This window comes from Stylophora pistillata, chromosome 14, assembly GCF_964205215.1.
Source record: "Stylophora pistillata chromosome 14, jaStyPist1.2, whole genome shotgun sequence".
NCBI lineage: Eukaryota > Metazoa > Cnidaria > Anthozoa > Scleractinia > Pocilloporidae > Stylophora > Stylophora pistillata.
In genome coordinates, this window is record NC_142532.1 from 4770805 (window position 1) to 4798553 (window position 27749).

General features: G+C 40.7%; 3 protein-coding genes across 3 annotated transcripts in view; 1 reads left to right on the forward strand and 2 right to left on the reverse strand.

The window, feature by feature from the left end:
* Nucleotides 1-1197: 1197 nt before the first annotated feature.
* The window catches only part of LOC111327558 (uncharacterized), a 31204-nt gene continuing 4652 nt past the window's right edge, over nucleotides 1198-27749 (forward strand). Inside the window, exons 1-12 of the mRNA XM_088745037.1 lie at nucleotides 1198-1622; nucleotides 1813-2408; nucleotides 5202-5313; nucleotides 7044-9828; nucleotides 10531-10772; nucleotides 11057-11242; nucleotides 24633-24707; nucleotides 25144-25221; nucleotides 25980-26063; nucleotides 26181-26246; nucleotides 26395-26474; nucleotides 26980-27094. Of these exons, the coding sequence (XP_088601163.1) occupies nucleotides 1575-1622; nucleotides 1813-2408; nucleotides 5202-5313; nucleotides 7044-9828; nucleotides 10531-10772; nucleotides 11057-11242; nucleotides 24633-24707; nucleotides 25144-25221; nucleotides 25980-26063; nucleotides 26181-26246; nucleotides 26395-26474; nucleotides 26980-27094 (4467 nt within the window). The 5' untranslated portion in view covers nucleotides 1198-1574. The remainder of the gene's footprint in view (nucleotides 1623-1812; nucleotides 2409-5201; nucleotides 5314-7043; nucleotides 9829-10530; nucleotides 10773-11056; nucleotides 11243-24632; nucleotides 24708-25143; nucleotides 25222-25979; nucleotides 26064-26180; nucleotides 26247-26394; nucleotides 26475-26979; nucleotides 27095-27749) is intronic.
* On the reverse strand, nucleotides 11931-15008 carry LOC111327560 (uncharacterized). Its single transcript, XM_022931771.2, has 2 exons — nucleotides 14257-15008; nucleotides 11931-12989 (listed from the first exon to the last, which is right to left on the reverse strand). The coding sequence occupies exons 1-2, from the start codon at nucleotides 14908-14910 to the stop codon at nucleotides 12261-12263; spliced, it is 1383 nt and encodes a 460-aa protein (XP_022787506.2). The 5' UTR covers nucleotides 14911-15008; the 3' UTR covers nucleotides 11931-12260.
* LOC111327559 (uncharacterized) lies at nucleotides 19801-22799 on the reverse strand. The gene is made up of 2 exons (XM_022931770.2): nucleotides 22039-22799; nucleotides 19801-20650 (listed from the first exon to the last, which is right to left on the reverse strand). Exons 1-2 carry the CDS (start codon nucleotides 22687-22689, stop codon nucleotides 19868-19870), a joined length of 1434 nt encoding a protein of 477 aa, XP_022787505.1. The 5' UTR covers nucleotides 22690-22799; the 3' UTR covers nucleotides 19801-19867.

Here is a 27749-nt window from a genome sequence, read left to right on the forward strand (position 1 = left end):
GCCAATCAGAGGAGGCGAAAATACCTTTAAGAGCCAATGAGAACTCAAAGTAAAACCAACCAAACTGCCTAAAACGCGAAAACGCGTCTGACCAAGTTATGAGTGCTTTGCAGTTTTGCTTCTGATTGGTGGAGAGGATGGCGCTAGTTTTCTGGACCAATTACGGAGTAAAGAACAGCAAAACCAATGCAATCTCGGTATACTTTTGACACTCAATTGATTATTGCTCTGTTGTGAACCGCCATGTTTTCCGGAAACCAAATATAGCCAGGTTTCATCTAAAAAAAAAAAGAAAAAAATTTAAAAGACAATGATCTCTAATAGGTTCCAAAGAAAAGTTGAAAATCAGTGACCATGCAAAACAAATTTCAAGCTTTAGGTAACTTTTTGTTGGTCCCATGAATTGGTGACGGTTGATTTCGAAAAGTCAGTTCGACTGCAAAACAACCGTGGATTTGAATACCTTCTTACTTCCAAATGTTCTTTTCGTCTTGAAATTATTTCTGCAGACATTTGTTGTTACGAAGAAGCTTTTGATGATAAAGCATCTCACCAAACAATTGGATTTTGGGCTAAACGTCTAAAGAGGATTATTTCTGTTCGCGCAATTTTTTGGGTGACTGCTTTGTTAAACGGCAAACGTGCAGTGGTAGGTTTTTTCACCAAAGCTCTTAATAATTTCAAAGTTGTACGAATTACCCTTGTATTTTTTGTCATCGTAATGCCTGTAATTTAGCTGAATGTTGTTTAGCTTTCATTAATTAACTTTTTGCCACCGTAAATTATCGGATTACCCAAAACAGAGAAAAGCATGAAGTCAAATACTCGAGGAGATTTGGAAGTCTACAGAATAAAAACACATTTCGAAGCGAAGAGGTTTTCTTACGAATCGTTCCTTAAAAAATTTGGTGGTTTTATGCGCTTTGTGCAATAATTAAGTATCTTCTGAATTTTGCTTTAATCTCTAATTAGCGTCAGTGAAAAGCTCATTCCTTTATTTAAACGGAGAGTGTTTTTTGTGATGCAAAATTTGGCCTGACATCGCTTGACCTTGCATTGATTAGAGATGTCATCTTAGTTTCGTGCGTGCAAACTTGGGTTTGTTTACCGTATTTACTGAGTCGAGTTTGGTGGCACTTCAATAATAGATCGACCGATCTTTAAGCTTTTTAAGAGACTTATTGAGCCAATTTGGAACCATTGTTTACTGAAGTTTAATGAGCTGTAGTTCATTAGCATTGACAAATCTCGATCAATGATTGGGTCATATTTCGTGACGTATTTAAGTCTACTGTTAACATTCACGGATCGTAATTACTGCTGTGTGCGAAAGAGTTGTATTAATGTGTCTAAACGTTGAATGTTCTCGATATTTTAGCTTTATTTGCCCCAAAAGAAATCCATTCATGGGGTTTAACGCGCCGAAAGCATACCAACTCGTTTGGCCTTTGCGCGAATAGTATAAACCTTTCCATTATGCACCGGTATGTGCTGAACTGCTGAGCGAGAACATCACTACGTAAAAATGGTTTGTATACATAACTATGCCGAAAGGATTTTAACAAATTGTGGACATGATTGATGGAAAGATTTACGGCACGGATTGCTTCGAAGTCGAACTGGTAAGTGTTCAAAAGTTTTACAAACTTTTCCATAGTTTATAAAATTACCAACGGGTTATTAAGACGCGTGGATTTACCATCCCAAATAAGAATCAGCGACACCCGATAAACTTCTTACTCCGATCGCATGTCTTCTTGTACATTAGAACTCGCTACATCTTTGGTGTCAATTGTTTCACTTTTTTCACAGTTTCTACAAAGAAACGAGTTCTCGAAGCTCTACCAGGTTAAAAGCAAGGAAGATGGGAAAATATACTTAATGGAGGTGTCCCCACGGAATGCAAATTCAAGAGCACCCGTCAGTCCCTATGTTCAGTTAACCAAAACATTGCTCTCTTCGTTTTGGGTTAGTCTGCGGTTCGCGTTTCAAACTCGGTCGAAATTTTACTTTATCCTGGACTTCGCTGGCGGCCAAACACTATCGCGAAAGCTGAAATTTTATGGTGGAAAAATTCCCGAGCCTTTAGCGAGATTTTATGCCGCAGAGATTGTCGTCGCTTTGGAAGAATTACACAGCTTCCGCCTAGCTTACAAAGATTTAGATTTAGATGCGGTGTACGTGGATTCTGAGGGCCATATCAAGCTTTGGCGTAGTTTTTGTGGAAAGCTTTACTGGGTGCATGGTGAATGCATTTGTTCGCTCGCTGGATTTTTCCACGGAGATCCGTGTAATAACAATCATAACCTTACAAATGAGTTTGATTTTCAAGAAGATTGGAAGGCTCTTGGAACTGTGATAAATGCAATATTAACGGGAGATAACAATCAATGGACTTCCGAAAACCCGTAAGTATATATAAACATATTTCTCTTGGCACGTTTTGCCATTCGTGTGGTTATGTTGTCATCACCTAATTCTCCAGTTACTATTAACACTCTACCGCTCTCTGAATCTCTCTCTCCCGTAAAATAAATCGGTTATGATTTGACGCAAGTTCAAAATACTGCTTTCATTTTGGCTTCAGTCTGTAACTTACTTTTTATCGATTCACTCAAAGACGGGAAAGTTTCTAATTGACATCTTGACATTGTGGACCAAAGAGACCATTAGCATTTTAAATACGCATGTTTTTCACGATTTTAATTACCATTCACCGTCTATAAATCACCTTGTATTTGACGCGATTTTTTCTTCAATTTTCAACCTACTTCCGTTAGCTGCCTTCTTTTCTCCTATGTATGTTACATCTGAACGAAAATTCTAGGTAAAGTAATCTTTTGTTGTCGAATTGTCATGAAAGATATTGTGATTACATTGGGACAAAATGCAAAACAGTCTGAGGGATTTGATTGTCTTGTTCATCTACGTTGCTGGCTGATATTCAGAGTTTTTCAGCAATTAAATTTTCAGCTAAAAGCATATTTGCGAGAGAAGCTACCGAGGCACCTCATTCGCTCAAATTATAGTTTTCATGGAATGTTGTTGAATCAATATTCGGTCTTGAAATGGGTTAAATGTTGGAGACTTTGCCTGTTTATTAGACAGCTCATTGTTTTAAAACTTTTCGATCAACAGGTGGAAAAATTCGCAAAAATTCGTTTTGGAATCTCGGTAATTTAAGCTGGAAAATGTTTCGTTCCGAAGACAGTCGCAAAAAGTGGGCTTTACAGAAACACAGAATAGATGTTTTTATTTCTCGTTTTTCTTCCGTTGAAACTGTTCACCGGAATTACACGTTTTGAGTTTTCTTGCAACATTTTTCCGCTTTCATAATTTACATTTTCCTAGCGACTGTTCTAAGAGTTTCTTTGAAGAAAGAGAAAAATTTTCACAGACACAATGACGAAAGAAGAAAAGGAAATCGTGCCGAGAATGGCAACACTATGTTAACGAATTAAAACAGATTTAACTTGATTTGAACTATTTGGACATTGTGGTACAAGATAGATTTTAGTGGAAGATCATCAAATTCGATGTGATGTTCGAATGAAAATTCTTCTATTGCTTTCCTAATAGGCTCTGAAAGTTAGAAGGTATTATTCGAACATCACACCGAACAAACCTTGAATACGAGCGTAATATTCTTTTGTTTTCAAAGACTTTACAATTTTTAAGGGTAAGTCACCAAAAACTATGTTGACCACTTTTCTTTGTGAAAACGATCAACGTCAATTTTTTATTTGAATGACTATCTAGGCCGTTTGATCTTGTGTCACGTTTAAACCTTTAAGACTTCAAGGTGAAAGATCAATCACGGATTTTACTATTTTATGCAGGAAACTTCGGATGATAACAATAGTTCGTTTTAATTTTCTGAAGAACATGGTGTTTATTCTGGCGTGGTAGTACGTGACGTTGAGTTTGAAAAAAGCTGACGAAGGTTTTTCGTCATCCAATTCTAAGTTCTGTCAAGTGTCTTAAACAATACGAAAGCTCTTTTGTTATTGTTTTCCAGATTTATTGTACAGATTTGACGTAAATTCGTTCGTGATTTAAGTTTTCGAGTGGGTAACACGACTTCATTATGCTCGACGTACAGCAATGTTAATGTTTGAACAATTGGTTTCTTGCGTAAGCGAAATGACCTCGTTGGGTTTTATCAAAGATTTCATCGAAGATCTACAGAATTTTCTCTTTTTTTTTTTCTCGTTTTATTTTTTTATTTTTGTATTTTCAAGAATTTGTTGTAGATCAGAACAGCTTACGCCGTGATGCGGGAACACGTATCCGTGCCGCGTGCACTCGATGATTTCTTGACTCGCGCAACAGATTACGCGCTGAAAAGGTTGCTGTTCTCAATTTTCTCTTCGGTTACCTGGCAGTGTTAGTATGTAGTTGCAAAAACATTCATCTGGAAATAATTGTCCAGAATACCACCAAAACGGCAACGCTGTGAAACAAATTTTAACACTAAAATCCTAAAGGTGCAGTTTACCCACAATGATCATACGCGTCACTTGCTATTTGAGAATGCCATAGCGCACGTGCCAATCGCGTGTGTCTCGCCAGTTTTAGACATCAGATTTGTCAACAGAACCTAGAAGGAGGTCAAGCTAAGAAAGTAGACGCCAGACAGGTCTCATTTTTTAAAAGTAATCTCTCTCACGTCATCGCTATTTCACTCTTGTTCAAGGAGATCTCGAAAGGATTTAGAGATAATTAATAATTTGTTATTAGTTTTGCTCGTGTGGACATCATAATGGTAACCTGAAAGACAGGCGACAGTTACTTTACATTTATCTTAGCGAGCGGAGGAAAGCACATGGCCAGCGTGAGCGAATCGCGAGGAATCAGTAACGCGCGAGAGGAAGAAAGCGAAAAAAAGTGACACAGGCGTCATGTCATTCTCGCTACTCTATTTGGGCTTGCCTCGTCTCTCGCGCTTTTCTCGCGCGTTTCTCGCACTCGTCTCGCGTTTTCCTCACTCCTCCCCCTCACTCGCCTCGCACTGTTTGCACGTGTGTTCCTCAGGCAACCCGAGGCATCTCTTTTCTCCTTCTACCAAAACATTAAAGCAAAACGCGAAGTACGTTTTACTTTATAAAGTATATTTCATATTTTTACATTATATCTATAGAAGACCAGATAACCTGTTCAGTTACTTTGTATTAACACTATTATAACTATCTTCTATCCAGTGCCCTCTCGGCTTCAGCCAGTGATTTAATAAGTAGACTGAGGCGAGGTGACATCTCTCGGGCTGACCAGATCCAGTCCCACCCGTTCTTCAAAGGAATTAATTGGCACGAGGTATGGTGCAAATGACGTACGAAACATTCTGTTTTTATGACGGCATTTTGCTCGAGAAAGGAGCAAATGAGAAGTTTCAAATGCATATCTTATTACAATTTTTGGCAGATTTGAATCTTTTGTGACAAAGAGAGCATTTGGAATCAGTGCCGTAAAGCCAAACTAAAGCTTACCATAGCAGCCAATCAGAGCAAAGGAAAATATTACAAGGAACCAATGGGAATTCGTGGGGAAAGAAAGGGAAAAAAGCGCGGGAAAAACGATTTACAAAGTCGCGATTGGTGTGAGTCTTGCATCTGATTGGTTGATAGGGTGGCAGGAGTTTTCTAGACCAGTCACAGAGCGTAACGGAAAAGAACCAATGTGGTCCAACATTGCTTGCGGTACTCGATTGGAATTCCTCTGTTTTAAGAATTTTAAATTTGTTTCATTTCCATTTGGGTGCATGCTTTAGAGGTGAATGAAATGGTGTGTGAAATTTGCGCCGCACTTTAAAGTAAAGTAAAGTTCTTTGAGATTTCCGAAATTGAAGTACACAGTGTTCTGGCTTACTTCTCTTAAGCTCAAGCAAATGAAGATTTCAGCCGAGTCAGTCAAAGAGCGCGTTTGAAACTTTCATGTTTCAAAAACTTATCCATGCCTAATTTCGATGTCCAACTTTTAACGCCTCTAGAGGTAATTTGAAGTTCATTTGTGCCTTTCGCGTTGTTATCCATTGTAATCAAACGAATCCAAAGGGCTTTCAATGTTTCTTAATGTTTAATGAATTACTTCGTTACCTCTGCAGTCCTTTGCAGAGGTAATGAACTAGGCAAAATACAGTTTCTCAGACGTTTTATGAAGTAGCCCCAGGTGGTACCCGACTCCATACAAATATTTTTGTGTCTAGTTTTGAGATTGAATTTTCACAATATATAAACAGTACAGTTATTGAACGATTTCAGCTTAGCCCATCAAAAATAACGTTTCCTTGGTAACCTCGCTTTCAGCACTTGGAGCAAAAGCTATTTATGAATTTGCTTAGTTAAATGCAACGTCCATTACAAGAATGTCACTGCCATGAAAAATCGAAATTCGTAGGTGAAATGTTGATGTTCGATCATGGACACTGATCAGGGCTCTTCAGTTGGAAAAATGTGAAGTGAAAAACAGGGTGTCTAGAGGCAAAATGCTTCCTGGCAAGGTTTCGTTCATCGAAGCTCGAAATTAGCGTCCTAGCTGGAGAGAAAATTTAGCGGTGCCGTCGTGCTTTGAAGCAAAAACCTCTTGAGCTGGCTCAAATTAGTTAAATGAAAAGTTATTGAGGTGGTGCATGTAAAACGAACGACCAAAAAGTGTCGGAAAGATGCGGTAGTAAAATATTGATTGATAAATATTGTGAGGCGTGAGTAGTCCAGGGGTCAGTGCGCTGGACTCTGGGTCAGACGGCCTGGGTTCAAGTTCTGGCTGCGTCGTGACGTTGTGTCCTTAAGCAAGACGCTTCACTCACATGGTTTCGTCTTCTCGGATAGGACGTATTAATTGTAAACTGCCGCTGGCAGTCTGGAAAAAGTCCCCCGCACAGTGTTGTAAAGCGCATTAGAACATAGCATAGAAATGCGCTATAGAAATTGATATTATTATCATTAACTATTCTTATCGAAACTCGATGCGATATAAGTAGCGATAATTCAACGTTAAATAGTCAGACAATATGATTCTTTCTATTACTTTTCTGAAATGACTTCCAGGTGAGAACGAGGAAGGCACGACCATCTGTGAGCACGGACAAAGGATCCAATTCCTCTCCAGTTCAAACAAATCCTTCCGCTGGCTATTCACCAACTGGGGCTAATATAACAAATCTACCTTCTTCGTTCTATCGGCCTCATAGTCTGTCGCACCACAGTGACCCGGGCGATACGAGATACCTCAAGAGCGCCCCTGACTATATGGTGCATGAGTCCGGTCTCTGCAGTGGGTTTTCAACCCCTGATCTCCGATCGATTAATCAAGTAACCCCGTTCTTGCGACATCATACGTCACTTCCGCCAAGAGACATGTACTATCACTATGGAAACCCTGGTTATCCAAGCACAACACCGCGTGATTTTCAATCAAGTCCCGTGCAAAGGAGGTTAGCTTCGCGTTCTTTGAGTGATCTTTCTGCTTTAAACGGACATGATGATGCATTTGTTCCCAACTCCCAAACGACCCTAAATGAAACGTTCATCTACTCAAATCATGAACTTGCTCCGCAATACGCCAGAACATTTTATACGCAGCCTGGAAACCATTCAGGAGTTTTGAATGGCGATTATGCTCTGCGTTCGACTGGCAGTTTTCCTGATTTAAGGAGTAACGTTGGTCCTTTCACTTCATGCCACTACACCTCCCACGATGGAAGATCCTCACCCACCCCCTCTGGGTACATTGATTACAGTTCATGCACTGAGCCACCCCTCCGTGGCACATTTATGCTACCGCATCAAACCTTGCGTTACCCTTATAGCGACATTGGTGTGTCGTCACTGGATAATAATAGTGTAATAGGCTTACGAAGATGGGAACGCAGTTCGACAAGAGATTCGGAAAATCATCGCGGCAGTTCGGAACCCGAAAATAACCCTCGTGGTAATCCACATTCACTTCATTCTGAGCGGAGTGCAATCGATGCTTCATCGTCCCCAGGAAAAAATCCTTCAAACAAGTCGTCTACTCAACAAAGTTCATCACAACGTTCGGATTTCACGAAGAAGAACGACTCCGATCGAACGTCTACGAATACCACTCGTGAACGTTCGTCGACGCTAACTCGTACTCTTTCGTTATCCGATATGGAAGAAGGAACCAAACACACTACTCCGAAAGAAGTCCGGGAAACTAGGCGAGATAGTTTGCCAATTGGTGTCAGTAATGCAAGAGAAAAGTACCCTCTAGCCAGAGTTCCCATTCCATCATTTCGCGAATTTAAACAGAGGAATTTACTCGAAGACACTAAAAATAAACCATTGATTGAAAAGAAAGATGCGAATGATGGGGAATCACAGAGATCGCCGAGGGCAGATTCTAAAACAGAATCTAAAAGCAAAATAGAGATGCGGGAAAAACTGAAGGAAAGGCTGTCTTCTTTGTACGAAAGCTCAAAAGACATCTCGGCTCAGAATTCGACAAGAAAGCTTAGCACCTCTTACAAGTTGAATTCTTCGAATGGTGTTACCTCAGAGAAATCCTCTCTCATCAAATCGAGTGATTTAACAGAAACAAAAGGCAGTATTACAAAGGATATTAAGGACTTGGGCGGCTCACGAAAGATTTCTAGGGGCCGACGCGAAAGCCCGTTTTCGAAAAACGAAGTGATTCATAACCTTATGTTGAAGTACGGCTTATATGAAAAAGGCGGTCACAAGAGGGGAGATGGTTCGCGAGCGGACGCAAAGGACATTGGCTCATCGACGGATAAAGTCAGTTCTCGCGAAAACGAAAGAAACAATAAAAATTTAAAACATATTTCATCGGCTGCAAAGTCTGAAAACGTTTTGTCAAGGGAAGAGAGAAGAACGCAGAATTATTCGCAATTGAAAGAGTCCACTCCTAGAGGGAGCGCCATTTCTGATCGAAAAACTGCCACAGCTGCAACATTTGAATCGAAAAAGTCCGCCGCGGAGAGGTTTAGAGAATTGCGAAGAAAGCATGTTCTGCAGAATGATTCTGAAGATTCTCGAGCTGCAGAAAGATTGACATTAACAAGCAGGGGAAAGACACTGGAGAGGAATTCTGTAGTAACTGCCTCAATAACCGAAAATGGCAAACAGACACCGAGGCGAGGAAAAAATCAGAACAACTCTGGTGAAATTCAAGGAGGTGATCACACTTCTACCCCAGCAGGCTTAAGAAAAGCAAATTCAAAAGTTGAGGAAGGAAGTATGGCATTATATGAGAACACTGCGAAGCGAAACGTCGACTCGAAGTCGAATAATAACTCTGAGACATCAATCCAAGGGGAATGTTCTATTGGTCTCCGAGGTACCTCCAGGGCAATTCTTTGTGCGACAAAATTTAAGAGAGCTGCTAACAAAGGCTCGAGAAAATCAAACGATTCGCCCTTGCCAGACAAGAAAAAGCTGGGAGACATTATTACCAAAAACGATTCAGCAACTAAAATTGTGGTCGAGAAAATGCAAGACGGAAACTCTATCGAAATCAAACGGGATGAATCATTGGGGAAACGATCACCGAATACCGGACGGCGAGATTTCCGAACGAACGGAAAACTTCGGAAAGGCGGTATTCACACGAGCATGCTCAGTGTGGCCAGCAATGCATGCTTGACCGATTCTGAAGTAGATGATACCATTAGCTTGTACAGTAAAATGGACTCGCTTGATAGCGAGCGAGAAAGAAGAGGACGTAGGTGGGAGAGTTTCCATAGCAACATCAGTGCTGACAGTGGCTCCGCCCACATGTTTGAATTCGATACAGATTCCAATACGACCGAGTTCGAAGAGGAGGTGTTCGATGACCGTGGTTCTGAAGGTGAGTCGGGATGTAATCATCTTGAAAAATGTTCGCAAGGTTGTATTGACGCATTATCGTTTCATTACACGTGTTTTCACCGCGATGGATAACCAAAGCCCTCTATTAACAATATAAATTTTCTCATCTTCGAGATCAAATTGATACAAAAGATTTCTCGTTAAATTTTCTCCTAAGTGTCGAAACTAATCTATTATTGGGTCATTTTGGTTTTATTAAGAGTTGATAATGTAAACTGGCCACCATAAATAGTTTCAAAGTTGACGTTTCGCTCGAACGAAGGGCTAATGCTCGAAACTTCAGCTTTGAAACTCTTTACGGTGGCCAGTTTACATTATCAACTCAGTTGATTACACTAAAATTACTTTTTCTCTCCCACCGACGCAGCACCACAGTTTCTTTTGAAACTCACCCCTTTTAATCCGTTGTTACATTGGTTTTTTTCCCACCTCACTCTGTGATAGGTCTAGAAAACGCGCTCCTCCGTCTTAACCAATCAGATGTAAAACCGAGCCAATCGCGACTTGGTCGCCCGAATTTTCCCGCGCTTTCTACTCTGAGTACTTCTTGGCTCCTTGTGATATTCTTCTTTGCTGTGATTAGCTGTTGAGAGTATTTCGGAGTTGGTTTTACGACACACTCACTCTAGAAGTGCTTTAACGGGCAGTTTCTAAAATCTTGACCCTGTTTTTTTCTTTCCAGATGAGCATCCTAAGAGCGAGGCCGAAGTGGAGCGCACAGACAGTGGTGTCGGAGGTGACATGGGACAAGGTCCCGTGAGGCGCTCTTGGGAGGAAATTGTGATGAAGAGCTCTGAGCACTGGTCCGTTGTGGCTGCCTCCGCGCGGCACTGGCAAGAATTGGCCCGTAGGAAAAAAGCAAATGACGACGAAATGACCACAGCAAGGAAACGAAGTTCTGTACATTCTATAACTGAAGATATGGTAATAATTCTTTCCTCCACCAAATTAACTAGTGGCGGATGCAGTCCTTGAGCTAAGAGGGTGAGGGGGGGTTCACCTGCTGGCTTTTCTTCCCTCTGCGTTTATTTTTTTTACCAAAATGAGGGGGAGGCTGCTCGGGCCTTCTGTGCCCCCCCCCCCCTTAGATCCGCCATTGTTAATCCTCTCATTCTCTTAATTTCTCCGTATAATTTCAATATATTTTCAAGCATAAAAGTGAGGAAAAAGGAAATTTAATCACCCTTCGTTGTTGTCAACGTTTCTAGGTCGAGTGCCCAGATTGTTTGAAGCACTATGTTCCAGCAATAATTAGCGAAGAACAGAAAGACAATAGTAAAGAACCGGAGATTTGTCCCAAGTGCAAAGACAGAAAAGTGGAGAGAAAAGAGGCCATTATTGAACTTGTACAAACCGAAATCAACTATGGAAATGATCTTCAGATCTTGAAAGAGGTAAGTGACTGAGCATACAATTGGCAGGTCGTAGCGCGCCTGGTGTTACTGGATATAAAATAGGTTTGCCAACTGATAATGTGAAAAAAAGTTGCGCCTATTGGCGTGGTCAGCGGTAGGTAAGGCGGCGATAAACCAATAAGAACTTAGAATATTCAGCAACAAAAGCAACCTGGCGCGAAGGCGGGGAAACAGCATTAATCGATTCAGGATTTTCTTTGAGTTCAGATGTGATTGACTGAAAGTAGCGGGAATTACATGACAAACTTAGCATGGTAGAGTCATCCGAATTGCAAGCTCACGAAATTCAGCTCAAGGCTGTTATGTGCAACCTTTTTCTCAAAGAGGTTGCCACAATGCCAACGGGTTGTTTCCATTTCAAGCTCGCTTTCTCAAAAACAAAATTCGTAGATTACACATGGGCCAATGTTAGCAGGATTCACGTTCGGAAGACAGGCTACAAAAGTGATATCATCTGTCTTTTTGCCTCTTCCTTGGAAATTCCAGCCTATATGAAGAAAACCATGAAACTTCTAGGATGAATTTGCTGTTAACTGCCACTATTTTTTTTCATGGCCCATAATCTTTTTCTTTCTCTTTCCTTTCACAAATTTTAAAACAGCCATTAAGACCTCCTCCTCTCACTCTCGTGGATTCGAATTAATTTTTCAAACAAAACTCCAAAAAATACAATGCGACTAACTTTGTTGGTTAATGACCATGGTATTTCTGGTCAAATCATAACATCGCAGAAATGGTTATTTCAAAAGTTTTTTCGCTCCAGTTCTACCAGCAACGTGGATACTAAGTTATCCGTAATGTAGTCAAAATATCGCCGGAAAAAACTAAATAAAAAAATCCCTACTTCACACAACCTCTTATTAACTAGTCATTTCCAGCCGAACATGTTCCTTTTCATCATCAGCCACTGTTCTTAAATTGAGATAGATGTCTATTTCCTACAATGAGAGTTGAAAAAAAATCAAAGTAGTCGATGGAGTTCCCTTGGATTGAGACCTTAGATCAGGTGGATTTTAGTCAACTCATATTTAATAGCCTTAACAGCACGGTCGATATGCTCTTCCGTGTTGTAGATGTGAGGGGAAAATCGCATTCGATTTTCTTTCTTGGTCGACACGCCGATTTTGTGATCTTGATACAGCTTGTTGTACACAAACTCGTTCAATTTTGAGCTTACTTCACCTACGAACTTGATGGTCAGGATACCGTGGTACTGGCTCAACTCCTCCGGAGTTTCTATCTCGAAGACATTGCCCACTTCGGGCGCCATATCTTCCAAACCGTCCCTCAGTCGCATGGTCAACGCCTTGATTCTCCTCTCAATTTTTTCGAAGCCAATCAGATCCATTAGATCTGCGGTATACAGCAGCCCCATAAGGTTGGTATCGTTCCGTTGGCCGACCATTTCAAACCTGGACGCATCAACTGGCAGTTTGTCACCTGGGAGGGTAGGTGGAGGCTGCATCTCGCCATTGTATCCAATATCTTTGGGCCAAAACTTGGGTACACTTTTTGTCTTCATGTACAAGATACCTGTCTCTTTGGGACCTAGGAACCACTTGTGACTCCCTCCGCAGTAGCTGTCACAGTCGATGCTTTTGAGGTCGTGCTTGAATGCACCCCAGCTTTGTGCCCCATCCAAATGGACATGAACATCCTTGTTTTGCTCGTGGATCTTAGCGATCAGGGACTTGGCCGGCAGGCGCATACCGCTCAAGTGAGACACCTAGATTTAAAAAAGAAACATAACCATTTAAAATTGTTTTGTTTCATTCGGTACTTTCCAAAATTTTTTCCGCAAAGTCAGTCAAATTGATGCATTCAATTAGGAATCAACTCGTTGAGACGGACGGGAAAAGAAAATGGTTTTCTGTTGTTTCAATTGCTTGGGAACATTTAAAGAAAGACACTTGTAAAAAAGAGAGTATAGCTAAAAGGCTTTAGCTCTTTCCCTCACAATATAAAGCGAGAAATTTTGTCGCCGTGTATGGTCATTTTCTTGGCTAATATTTCTGATTAAAATAATCGTACTCTAAGAACTCATAAAGGAAGCGTGAGTAACGTCAACAGCTGAGGGTCGACAATTCTATAAGCCCAAACAAAATACCTCTAATTAGGTCAATATGCAATGGCGCTAGTGTGCCCTTAAAAATATCTTTAGAATTTTTAAAATACCTGCATATAAAGTTTTCAGTCAGACGCGTGGGTGACATTTTTTATCATTCGAATAGATTGCGCACGTTTTTTATCCATGAAACCCAAAATCTCCGACACAACAGAAAAGTTTAAAACTGCTATTAAATCAGTCCATCATCTTTGCTCAGGTGAGTTGTCACAAGTTGTCTAAATTAGACTATTACGCTATAAAATAGTTGCCAAACTGTCGGTTAGTGCATATAGAAACAAACAAACAATTAGCACGAAAGCGCTATTCGACTGTTGTTTAATAAGATCCTAGAGTAACAAACAAGATCTTTAGTTTTCGCAGTAAAAAGCAGTTTCTGAATCTACAATTTAGATTCTCTGTGTCACGAAAATGTCGGTCGTTTCTGTTACTTAAATCCTTAACTCGACAGTCCTCCATAAGGGCGAAATAAGCTGCGATAAGAGAATATCAGCGGTAGAGAATATAAATAATTAACAACGATTGGTAACCAAACCGAATGGCTTCCAAAAACAGATCGACAGCCTCTTTTAACGGTGAGTTCATAGAAAGCTAAGCTGGTAAAGTATTCTTATTCTTCTGCGAGCTTACGGACACACCCTACTGGAGCTTATCTCAATTTCATCAGAATGAAACGACAAGGAGAATTGTTACTCTCCTTCCTGGATTGAACGACAGTCCATGGCAGGTTATTTTGTCAGATTTTCCTGCTGACAGCTCATCGGTACCCATCCATGCTTCTGGACGGATTTCTCGCTTAAGAACATAATACAATGACCAGTAATTAAATGGATACATCTACTTTAAAATGACTCAAAGAAAAAGGTACCTCGCTGAACGTCACTATACGAGTGTGCTCGTTCACTTTGGCTAGGAACTTCTCAATAATCTTTTCCTCATTTGTTTCCCCTTCTAAGTCGAGTACGACAATGTTGATGTTAGGGAAGCGTTCCTTACGGATCTTCCATGCTACGTCGCCATTTGTGGGATGATTCTCGTTCCATACCACGACTTCATCTCCGGGTTCGAAATCCATACCGTTATTGATGACTGCATTAGGGTCGGAGCCATTCCTCATAAATGCGATAAGTTTTGGGTCGACATTCAGCTGCTTAGCTATGAGCTCTCTCGCTGCTTGGATAGTGTACACGTAAGGCTGGATCCGCTTCTGGATGGAAATATCTCGATTCCAATCCAACGCCATGGCGTTCATGAGACGTTGAACTGCATCGAAGGTGATGGAAAGGTTGGCTGCGTTAATAGGGACTGTGTCGGCGTAGTCGTCGAAATCGAACAAGGTTCGCACAAACTTCCAAAGCTTGTCCTCGTCTGGGCAATTATGGATAACATTGTTGACAATCTCTTCGAAGATTTTCTGGAAGGCAATAAAGGTTTCACGGGAGATAAGCCCGTGAGCGCGATACAAAAATGCCACCTTAAAAGTGGGGCGATCTTGCGGGGTGGTGGACTCACAACTGTTCATAGTTGCAAAGCTGTCTTGGGAACGCTACATTTGAGGAAAGAGTTTTCACAGCGTTCTGCAGCTCAACTCTTAGTTGCGTACGTGATCTAGAAATTCATACAAGCGTCTAGCTACCCACGTAGCCACAGGTGATTGGCTTTCATGATAAAATTAACAATTGGTTCATACGTCAGCGTCCGTTCATCGAGATATGAATAGGCTTTTGTACATTATGCTTTTGTTTCCCCACTAAAATGCTCCACCTTAACGCTCCAATTTTCCCACTAAAATTCTCTGTCTCCCCCGAAAAAGTAACTAAAATGCTCGGATAATGCTCATTATACAAAGGTTTTTTTTAATTAATTTGAAAGTTTACACTCACGTACAAGTGTTGCAAGTAACGACAACGTATACGGGTTTATGTTTTCTTCGTGACCCGTGTAACTTACACGGGTCACTAAGGCCCTGTTTATGCGTCGCATTAGAGACGAATTTAATTCACACGAATTGAATTCCAGCAATTTTCTTCGACAGTAAAGCGACGTCTAAAACGAATTAAATTCGTCTGGCAAATTAAATTCGACCTAGACGTTTTATCCGTGTGCCCCAGACGGATAAAACGTCTGAAATGCGTGACAGTTTTATACGTCGCTTTTCAGTCGCATCGAAGTAAATGCATACATTATTTTTCGAGGACATAAATTATTCCACCGGTTAATTTTGAGCCCACGCTCACAGTTTTCACCTGCATGGCATGCGTAAGGGGAGAAGAGTTCGCGCGAAAATAGAAAACATGGTGACTGCAGGAGCCCTTTTCCGAAAAACGTTGAGTCAGACTTGTTGGTCACGCGAGGCTAAAACGAAATACAGTTGTATTTGATGTGACAGACCTGTATGTGTTCGTTTGGAATGTTCTGTGGCTGAACTGGATGAAGACGCGGAGGGATGGGAGCCGGGAAAGCGAGTTGGGTACTGTTTTCCTTGTGCGAGAATTTATACACGAAAATCCACTCCTCGGAGCCCAGAACCATATATCTTGGTAAATTTGGTACAAATTCCTACGCCTTCGTCTCGCCAGAGCAATCTTTAGCATTACTGCTTCTCTGAACGCCGCCATGTTGTTTTTGGAAGTTCTCCGCCGATAAAAGTCAATGCAGGCACAAAACGACATCGAAATTATATTCGACGTCTAAAATGAATTGACATTTAATTTCGTCTCCCAGACGAAAAAAATTCATCAATTAAATTCGTCTCATTAAATGCGACGTATAAACCAGGCCTAAGAAAACAATCACGGCCGCCTTTTGAGTCTCGAAAGGTAAAACCGCTGACTTGTCCTCAGTCTCCAGCTCCACTCAGCTGTATTAGGTTTTTTCGTGAATTAAAAGCGGGACTGAAAAAAGTTAATTTCTATTTTATTTTCTCGTAAAAAAAGTAATTTTCCGGGAAAATGCCACTAAAATGCTCGAATAATGCTCAATGCTTTTGCCTCACTAAAATGCTCGAAAAAATGCTAGCATAATGTACAAAAGCCTAGATATGAAGCACGCGGCAAGTTTGGAAAGCACGAAAGATGCGTAAGAATTGCTCGAGGCGTAGCCGAGAGCAACTCTAGCTTCTTGAGTGCTCTCCAAACTTCCCAAGTGCTTCATATCTCGATGAACGCACAGGTGACGTATGAACCAATTGTTTTATAACATTTTCAACGCTGTAGTATATGTATAAAAGGCTGAAATTCCCTCTCCTACACTTCAATGCATTGTTTATTTTGTTTCGAAAAAGTACTTCGCTATACTTCAATAATCTTTTCTCTGATTGGTCAAACGCTGACAGGTGAATTCAAGCGTGGAAATGAAGTTACAGTTGCGAAACGAGATAAAACCGTTGATTGTTCTGTTTTCCCTTTCTCTGGGTTCTTTCTCGGGAGTTAAAAAATTCATTGCCAAAGAAAAAGTAAGCAGCTCTTCATCGGCTTGTTTGCTTATTGCCATATCTAATTTAACTTTTTTCGGAAGTTTTTCCCGTTTTTTAAAGAAAAATGCTGAAGTCGCTCGCGCGAAAAAATTTTTTTCTCGAGATATTTGTTTGCTGATATCATGAGCGTGCACAATAGGAATATGAAGCACGCTCGTGCATTTGAATTTGATTAGACAAATTTACAAGTTATGTTATTATCCTTGTTGAACTGTACAGAGGAGATCAACATTGAGTTGGTGATAGATTATTGACAGCAGGTTTGTTGGCTTGCGCAGTGTTGTATCGTTACACTTACTATTTGTTTGTAATCATAATCATACTGTGTCACTGGAACACCTCTGTCACCAGGATGTTACTAAAACTGGTAACGGGGAACGGAGAACGAGGAACGGGGAACGGGGAACGGGGAACGGGGAACGGGGAACGGGGAACGGGGAACGGGGAACGGGGAACGGTGAACGACTGTACAGCGGTAACCCACCTGAGAATTCAAAATGGCGGAGTAAAGAGAACTAAAAGGGTCTGGCAACTAGTTTTGAGCACGTACTCTTCGAACGCGATCGTAGGAGCAAAAAGCATGGACGGTAAGTATAGGTTTTATTGAAGGATTTTACTTTGAAATGTTGAGTGCCTCATAAATTTAGTTTTTGTCTGGCACACATTGCAGGTTGCATAGAAATCAAATCCTCGGACAGGTGAGTATCTTACAATTCATGCACAGCATTTGAACAATCAACGCAGAACTACAAGCTCGCGGCATTTATTCTTATATTCATAGAGTAATTGTACTGCAAAGTAATGAAGTTTACCTCCAATATCTTCACCGTTCCAACCTAGCAATATCAATAATGTTGTAAAGCAAACAGCTGAATGACTTTCACACCCATTGTGGGAATAACTTTCTCTTGAATATGATCAATGCAGTGTAAATATTATTGTAAGCATTAGAATGAATGTGAATTCATACACCTACATTCTTGGAGACATAACTGATGTTTTCCTGTTAAATTAAATGTTATTAAAAGTTCTGTCAATGTTTGATTTCTCTATTGTTTACATGGAAGTTTATGAGTCGATACAAAGATATGTTCCTGATGTTATTTTGGGGCAAGGTAAGCAGATATCTGCATGTAGTAATTTTAATAACTAGGCTGGTTATTACGTTTCCTAGCTCATTTCTGTTAATCTAAGATATTACCTCCTTGCTACTTATCTGCAAAAAATACTGTTGGGCAATGCAAACAACCAGTATACCCAAACTCTGCCAAAAGATGCAGATTTCAAAAAGGAAAAACAAAGAGAGACGTCAAAACAAATGGTGGCAGCCATTGCAGAAACGTTGACTTCGAATTCTCGCCTCGGAATCCTAGGCTTCGTGGCTTCGCCTGGGCAACAGTTAAATAAAAGCGAGTCGTCTAATTTCGCTGCAAGCGGCGACCGAGCGATAAAATCAGTGTTTGTAAACATCGTTTACTCCACCATTTTGAATTCTCAGGTGGGTTACCGCTGTACACCCGTTCGCCGTTCGCCGTTCCCCATTCACCGTTCCCCGTTCCCCGTTCCCCGTTCCCCGTTCCTCGTTCCTAGTTTTAGTAATATCCGTTTGTGCAGGACGGAGGAATTAACTTTCTTAGTCCATCGATTTTTGAGACAAGCGATGGATGTTTCTGGCGTCGATCGTGTAAATATCTCTGTGCGTAATTATAATGTTCTTTGTTCTTCCGAAAGTTGACGGACACCCGCAGAAGAATACGATTGGGCTTAGGGTTAGGCTCAGACCTTGAAAACACTGACCTCGAAAACGTAGTCTATTACTAGAAAAATCTCAAGGCTCTTGGTACTGCTCCTGTGTAAACAACTCTCTTCGTGTTTTAACCCTGGTCCTGACATGCGAGACATGCGACAACATTTCCGGTGTGTATTTACATTGAAATGTGTCAACAAAATTGTCACAATAGTATTCTGAAGGTGGTTGTAGATGGTTTTAGTGGCCGTAGGTGGTTTTAGGTCACTCCTTGTTTTAGTATTCACGGGTTGTAGGTGGTTGTGGGTGGTTTTAGATAATTTCTTGTTTTAGTATTCACGCAGCTCGTGCAAGAAGCAATGGTTCGGACGAGTTTTTCAGATGAGAGTGACTCGAATGGGAATAATTCAGAACCTTCAGGAGGGTTTGGGCCACGTCCCTATCAACATGAGCCGCTTAGGGGTCACCGAACGATCCTCTCGAAGACAGCACGGAACCGGTTGACAGCGATATCGAACGTCTCAGAAATACATATATCTTGTCTATAATGTTCGCTTAATAAAAGATAATCTATATACAAGGCTAAAAGATTAGGAAAAAATTATTAAAATGTTTAAACCAACGTTTTCGGCTGTTTGCCATCATCAGGGTTGAAAATAATGACCGTCTGTACATACATATATATCTTATGTGATTCCCGATGGGAAAAGTTTGGAGACATAAGAACTAACTTGTTTGTTCAAATTGGGGCGGAATTGTTGGATAATTAGCCCCTCGACGATCCCACGCTTGTGGAATGTTTCTGCTCAGGAGAGAACACGCCAAGTGAAAGAATGTGATGGATTTTCCCGCAGTGTTTTGCAGGTTCAGAGGTGCGAGTAGGATTTGAATGCTCCGCACTACGTACTTTGATTCAGCCGCTTAGTCTTTGTTTGTTGGTTTAATTCTTAAATTTTTATGTCTTAACGCCTCTTTCTTCTCAAATCAAAATAAAAATAATAGACTTCTGTAAAAAGAACTTAGCTATTAATATTCTTTCAAAATGTTTCCTCAGTTGTATGGCTCATGGCCTCTTTAGTCTGATGTCTTTTCTTTCTTTCCCTACTCATTCCTACTTTGAACACCCAGTAAGGCTTCCCCCGATAAAATTGTATAGATCCAAATTATCTTATACACAAACGTACACAATGCATTGCTACTGAGTTTATTGATTTTCAGTTTTGGCAGTACAAGTCAAGTCTTAATTTTACAAAAGTCTTACTTCTTTAGGATTTTAGTCAGCTCATAGCTAACAGCTTCAACTGCCCTGTCGATATGTTCCTCCATGTTGTAGATATGAGGGGAGAATCGCATTCGATTTCCTTTCTTAGTCGACACCCCGATGTTGTGATCTTCATACAACGCGTCATACAACACGGCGTTCAATTCTGGCTCTGCCTCTTCTTGATTCTTTCCTTTATGTTTGCGCCTGCCTGCTCGCCCAGTTCCGACATCGTCTCGAAACTTGATGGTCAGGATACCATGGTACTGGCTCAGTTCCGGCGGCGTTTCTATCACAAACACATTGCCGAGTTGGCGTGCCACTTTGTCCAAGCCGTCCCTCAGTCGCATGGTCAACGCCTTGATTCTTTCCTCGATTCGGTCGAAGCCAATCAGATCCATCAGATCTGCGGTATACAGCAGCCCGATAAGGTTGGTATCGTTTCGTTGGCCGACCATTTCAAACCTGGACGCATCATCTGGCAGTGGGTCACCTGGGAGGGTAGGCGGAGGTTGCATCTCGCCATTGTACCCAATATCTTTGGGCCAGAACTTGGGTACACTTTTTTTCTTCATGTACAAGATACCTGTCTCTTTGGGACCTAGGAACCACTTGTGACTCCCTCCGCTGTAGCTGTCACAGTTGATGTCTTTGAGGTCGTGCTTGAATGCACCCCAGCTTTGTGCCCCATCCAAATGGACATGAACATGCTTGTTCTTCGCGTGGATCCTTTCGATCAGGGATTTGGCTGGCAGGCGCATACCGCTTAAGTGAGAGACCTGGATTTTAGATGGAAAAGAAAATTTATTTTTTTTCCTCCATTGTGAACTTTCCAAAACAAATTTCTCAAAGTTAATTCAGTGGATAATAAAATGCTTTCAATTAGGAATTATCGCTTAGAGACGGACAAAGGAAAAAAGGTTGGGCTTTAAGTCTGGTTTTACCTCAAAAGAGACTTTACAATCCTACGGTTGGGCGGCACGTTTGATATTCGACCAGGTAGAATTAGTAAGCTATTTATCCCAGAAACCTTTGACTTTGAATGAGACCCTTACCGATCTTGGTCACACGGGTGGTTTAAGGCGTATGTCATCAAAGCAAAATTTTCATTTTATCTTCCCTTTTCTCGGTGAGGTTTATGCAAACCACAAAAATATCTAACTTAATGAGCTTGGAGTTAGGAAGAGAATCAAAAAGATGTTGAAGCACGGGTTTACTTTGAATGGACGTGACTTGAAAAAAAATTACCATCTGCATATTAATGATCTGGTTTTCTCTGTTGTCAATAGTAGTGATATTGAAATGCACATCATTGCGGAACTTGAAATTGATGTATCGCTAGTGTTATTGATACTAACAGAGCTCTTTTTTATTCCAAAAAATGGTATTATTTGCTCGAATTTATTGGCTGGTCCTGGCGACGTTTAAAATTCAGTGTATCCAATCTATGCTCAAGCGAGTCTACAAGCTGTGTGAGGTAAACAATAAACGCTTATAAACCGTCAGCAAAATTGTCGGACGGTAAATATAGAAAAAAAAAAACAAACATTTTTGCACGAAAGCGATATAAGACAACCTTTTCAGAGATTTTCCTTTTTTTGCCATGATCTTAGAGTAACAAAGTGAAGCTTTCGGGAATGTACTTTTTTTTGCAGATAGGCTTTGTGTTTTATGAGAATATTAATCGTTTGAAAATCTTCCACAAGGTGGACAAACGTAGAAATTGGTTGAAATGAGCCCAAAGAAAACATCAGAGGTCGAGGATAGAAACTATTTCAACAGATTTAGAATGAAACCGAGTGGCCAGAAAAAACTACGGCTAAACAGACCGTTAGGTAGTCCCATCTATCTGTAAATTGCATGTAAAGCTATGCTGGTAGTCTGCTCGCGAGCTTAAGGACACACCCACCAGAGGTTTTTTCAGTTTCTTTAGCATGAAAAAGCAATCAATATTTTCTCTCTCCATGGATTGGATTCTAGTACAGTAAAGGTGCAGGATACCCCCAAGCACTTGGGCCTCCCTGCGAGTTCGTAAGGATCCTTTTAATTATCCTGGTTGGGGAGAAAGAGTCTATGAGAGTAAAGAAACGTGACAGAGAACACGATAGAATTATCTGCAGTTGATACATCGGCTATTAAAAAGTTTAGAGGGAAAGGGCTGACATACCTCACTGAACGCCACAATACGAGTGCTCTTGTTCACTTTGGAAAGGAACCTCTGAATGATTTTTTCCTCATTTGTTTCCCCTTCTAAGTCGAGCACGACAATGTTGATGTTAGGGAAGCGTGCCTTTCGAATCTTCCAAGCTACGTCACCATTTGTGGGATGATTCTCGTTCCATACCACGACTTCATCTCCGGGTTCGAAATCCATACCGTTATTGATGACTGCATTAGGGTCGGAGCCATTCCTCATGAATGCGATAAGTTTTGGGTCGACATTCAGCTGCTTAGCTATGAGGGCTCTCGCTGCTTGGATGGTGTACACATAAGGCTGGATCCGCTTCTGGATGGAAATATCTCGGTTCCAATCCAACGCCATGGCGTTCATGAGACGTTGAACTGCATCGAAGGTAATGGAAAGGTTGGCTGCGTTAATAGGGACTGTGTCGGCGTAGTCGTCGAAATCGAACATGCTCCGCACAAACCTCCAAAGCTCGTCTTCATCTTGGCAAGTAACGAGAGTGTTGACAATTTCATCGTAGGTTTTCTGGAAGGTAATAAAGGTCTCCCGAGAGATTAGCGCGTGAGAACGATACAAAAATGCCACCTTAAAGGTGGGGCGGTCCTGCGGGGTTATAGCCTTGAATCTGCTCATGTTTGCACAGCTATCTCGAGGTTGCAACGTTTGAGGGTTCTGTCGCTGAACTAACACAATGCTTACGTGATCTAGGAATTTATACAAGCGTCTAGCTACAGACTCACACGGTCACAGCTGTCTGGATTTTAACGAGTAAACCTTTGTTTAATTGTTCTGAGTGAATTGACTAATCTCATGTCATGCCTATATTTGGTCACGGATGATTGACAGCGGGTTTGTTGGCTTAGCAATTTGGGGCTTTTGTATTTTTACCTCAGCATTTATTTGTAATTAGAACACGATACAAAATAGTACTAGCAGCTAGGAACACCTTTGACACCATGGTACACACCATCAAAAACGAAATTTCGTTTTGATTTTGTCAGTACAGAGTGTGGAGTTTTTTAAAATGGACAGACTTACCAGTGATAATGTAATGTTCAGGTGGTCTATAAATCAGTAGGTCACGTGATAGACTTTAAACATTGTTTTCTGGAAAATAACTGAGTCATATGTAAATAAAGCGTACATAGATTAACCAGTTCAGGGATTCAAGAAAGAAATGTAATTAACGAAGTTTTTACTCCTTTATGTCAAGTGTCGTTTCAAAAAAGTTAGTTTTGGCAGAATTCCATGGTTGTTATCCCCGTTGTTATCCGCGTTGTTTGAAACACTTGCAGATAAATATCGCATAAATAGATGTAAACCCAGTCCTGGTAACGAGAACGCTCGCTCGCACGTTTCCGTCATTCAATTATACAGTTTAACCCCGCTAACACAACTCCCAAGGGGGTTATAGTTGACAGGTTGGTGATGAATTTTAATTATACATATGATGCACGATCCTCGCAGTAGAGAGCGCTGTTTATGTAATAGCGAAAATCAGACCTGAAAAAAATCAGGCCTGTACGGGATTCGAACCACTGACCTCTGCGATAGTAGTGTAGCACTCTACCAATTGAGCTAACAAGCCAACTGGGAGCAGGCCGTTAAGTTGATTCGTAATAGACCCGTGATGATAAATCAGATACAATGTATATATGAAGTTCATATATTTTGAACTGCGGTGTTAGATACGTATGATGCACGATCGTGAATCATACGTATCTAATACCGCAGTTTAAAATATATGAACTTCATATATACATTGTATCCAATTTTAATTATCCTGCCAATAATCTAAAAACAATCATGTTTTCACCGTTCTTGCATAATCAACAGTCATGTTGATTATTTTCATGAAGAAAAACCTGGGCTGAGATATCTAGCACAGTAAATGAGGGCATCATTTTTTATCATAGAGAAGGTAAACTACTGACTAAGTAGATTTAAATGCATGTAAACCACTCGGGACTTATTCAACTGTTGTTAGAGAATGACTGTTCCAGGGTACAACACTGTCCTTGTGCGTTAAACGTTTAGCTCGTGTACAAAGCGCCATATACGTGAGATACGGGTGTGAGTCTAAAACGGATCGGGCTTAAACGAAGGAAGACTATGTCACTCAGCATACTTAGATGATCAAGTTATTGTGCTGAAGTTAACAGGATTTTTAATATGGAGGGTCCACTTTGAAATTGGACGACTTAGGAACAATTCAAACCCCTTCCCCAATAATTCTCTAGTTTGAAAGTTCTAATGATTGCTAACACCCCCTCCGAAGATTTATCGGGGCATTCATGTTCTTGTATCTGAGCATAGCCTTCCCATTGAGTTTTCTGTTCGATTGGCTGTCAATGAAAGCACAGTCTCCAATGGTAACTAAAACAAAAACACGTACTTAAACTTTTAAGAGCGTTAAAACCAATGAGTCAATAAAGTATACCTGAAATATCCCTATACACTATTTTCCCGCGCTAAGGTCATCCAAACATCAAAATATAAAAAATATCAACTGATCAGGAGTTTTGCATTGAAATGTATGAACATTCACAATGGTGCTTTTTGTTCTCACTTTGTAGGAGTTCTACTTGCCGATGCAGTCTGGAGGGATTTTAAGTCCAGAAAATTTGGCTGCGATATTTCTTAACTTGCAGGTAACTGAAGTTTCGAATTGATGTAGGCAAAGTTTTTCTCAATTAAAATCATATCATAACAGTTGGAGAACCATGTAAGAAACTCACACCCACACACGCTAAAGATCTTCAGTTGAGTCTGCCAATATAGGATAATTTAGCCTGCTGACATATCTACTTACGTTCCCAGACACTTACAACCTTCACTGCCCTTCTCAATGTTGGTCAATAAACAGCATGAGTGGAGGCAGAGAGGGCGGAAGAACATTATAAACGTTTTTGCTAGAGAAGCGTCCCAACTAATTATGTCTAGGTGTGTAGCTCTTCTACGTGCTGAGTTTGAAATATAGGGATTAATTATTAGAAATTTCCGCAGCCCCCCTCCCCCCCCCAAAGAAAATTGTTAGAAACGGTTTTAGCAATCAAATTAGACATCAAATGTTTATTTTGTCACCAGGAATTACTAGAAGTGAATTCAAAGTTCTGCGCAAAGCTGCAGAAAAGTTTGGAAAAATCAGTTGCAAAAGGCGATGAGGTATTGAAGGAGTGTAAGGTTGGCGCATAATGTGTACTTATTGACTGGGTGGGAGGGCCACACGGGAAAATATTTGGCTCGAGGTCATGACGTACAGACCGAGGGCAGCGAGGTCCGTTTGTCATGACTAAGAGCCAAGTATTTTTCTGTCCGGCCCGACCAAAATTAGTCCATAAGCATTCTATCATATGACCACTAAGTTGTAAAAATTTCGAGAACTTGGTTTCAATCTAAATCGGACGCAATAAGTGGGCGCACGCGGGACAACCACAAAAAAGATTCTGCCAAAAACTGTATTCTTGTTTTTTTTAGTCGGAACAAGAAACGCTGCGCGAAACGACTGCACCTTGTGATTCCACAAAATTTTGACCACTGATATGACGAATATCGTTGTCTGTAAAAGTACAGACCACGCTAAACTACTGTCAATATTTTTCAACAGATCATAGCGTGTTAACATAAGAACAAAAGACTGTGCTCAGTCGGGGAGACCCCAACTAAACTGCATTGCCGCTCTTTTCTTAATTAATTTTTACGGCTTTTCATAACTTGTCATTTCAACCAGCGATAATTGCTCCTTGGTAAGGACATATTTTTTCAGGGGGGAGGGGTAGGGGAGAAGTGGGATGAAGGGTATACACTGAGATGCCTTCAGAAGATAACAGCACAAATGTGACATTTGTTGAAAGGCCAAAATTTTTTTTTCTCACAATCTAGCTGTATTTGTAAGTGACTTCTTCTGTTTTTATTACTTTTAGGAATTTTCCAACGTCAACGTTGGAAGCATTTTTTTGGAAAGCGTAGATTTCTTTCAAGCCTACGAAATTTACTGTTCAAAACAGGTAAAATGTCTTCGTATATCCAATTTCTTATTCACGCGACAAACTTATAAATATTGCGTAAGTGACTGTAAAAATCCTAATTGTATTTCATTTGAATGTGGTTCTTTCTTTAATTAGACCACCGCCTCTGCGTTGCTGGAATCCCTTCAGAAGAAAACGGAGCTGCTACGAATATTCTTAAATGTGAGTGGTAACTTGACCTTAATGAAGTCAAATTCCAATGCTTGACAAGTACTTTAATAGCTTTTAAAGTGCTTAGCCTGGTATCAATTAGTCTTCTATTTTGTCTCATAGGATTTAATGGTTATATTTGGTTATTGTTTATTTTAAGGTCACGTGCCGTGAAAATCCAAAGTGTCGCAAAATGGACTTAAACTCTTTTATACTCGCCCCTGTACAACGAATTATGAAGTAAGTTAAAAGTCGATTGGCTGGCAAGTCAATCAGGCAAATGGTTACTTTTTCTTTAACCGAGTCAGTTAATTCGATTGTCCATATGTTCGTTCAGTCCTCATCCTTGCAGTCCGTCGGTCTGTCGGTCCGTCGGTTCGTCGGTCCGTTGGTCCGTTGGTCCGTTGATCCCTCGGTCTGTCAATCAGACCGTCAATCTGTCAGACAGTCTGTTAGGCAGGCAGTCAGCCAGCTCGTCAGTTCGTCGGTCCTTTCCACTCATTTGTCCACCCGTCTATCTTTTAGTCGGTCCTTCGATAATTCATTTAGTCAATCAGTCGATCAGTTAAGCAGAAAGCCACTTATACATTCCTCGATTGATGCAGGTTTGAATTCAGTCAGTCAACAGGTCAATCTCCAATAAGATCTACGTTACTTCTATCTGACCTATCTATCTAATATAGCAGTTTCACCGGGTAGAGCCTGCAATCTGCAGGAATAAATTTTCCCACGGTTTGTATTTCAGATATCCCCTGTTACTAAGTAGAATTTGCAAGGCCACACCACGAAGAAATCAAGACCGAGAGAAGCTTAAAATGGCGCAAAGAAGAATTGAAGAGCAACTGAATAAGATCAACGCGGTAAGCGAACGATTAGAAGCGTGTGATATGATTTATTCTTCGTCTTTGTAAATACGCGCGGACTAAACCGAAGACCACTTTTGAAAGTTGTAATTTATGTTCCTTTTGTCCGCACAAGACGCCCGGTGGAAACAATCTGGCTTGGGGAAACTCAGGTAGTTTTGGTGTTATCAACTTATCGAAATTATCTTGTTACCCCACCGACGCAGTTACATATATAGTGACCAGGGCGGGCTAAATAACAACAAAAAAAAAGATTCTAAAATAAAAATTTTTCTCTCTTTCTTCAAATAAGAACAAGAAACTCATCGAAAAAGAGATTTATTTCCTCACGTTTGTTTCATTTTAAGTTAAGTCCACTATTAGAATTCATGTTTCCGCTTCTTGCCAGAGCGGTCCTGGACTGCTTTTTCCGAACCCGGGGGCTGTTTTCTCGAAGGTTCTGGCTGTTTACTGTGGCCCGTAAAGTTCTTCTGTTTTCATTCAAGATGGTTGTTGGATACAAAAATTTTGAAATGCAATTTTTGCAATTAAACTATAAGCTAATGAAACAGAATGGACTGGGTTAAGGTGCCAGAACCTGCCCCTCTACCCTTGAAATTTTAATGTTAAATTATCGCTTCGGGTTCGCTAGTTACCGGGGCGTTCGAGAGTA

Coding starts and splice junctions, on each gene's coding strand:
- LOC111327560 (XM_022931771.2), bottom strand. CDS start 14,910: ATGAACAGTTGTGAGTCCACCACCCCGCAAGATCGCCCCACTTTTAAG. Junction 12,990..14,256: donor GTATAGTGACGTTCAGCGAG/GTACCTTTTTCT, acceptor TTTTAAATCTAG/GTGTCTCACTTGAGCGGTAT.
- LOC111327559 (XM_022931770.2), bottom strand. CDS start 22,689: ATGAGCAGATTCAAGGCTATAACCCCGCAGGACCGCCCCACCTTTAAG. Junction 20,651..22,038: donor GTATTGTGGCGTTCAGTGAG/GTATGTCAGCCC, acceptor TCTAAAATCCAG/GTCTCTCACTTAAGCGGTAT.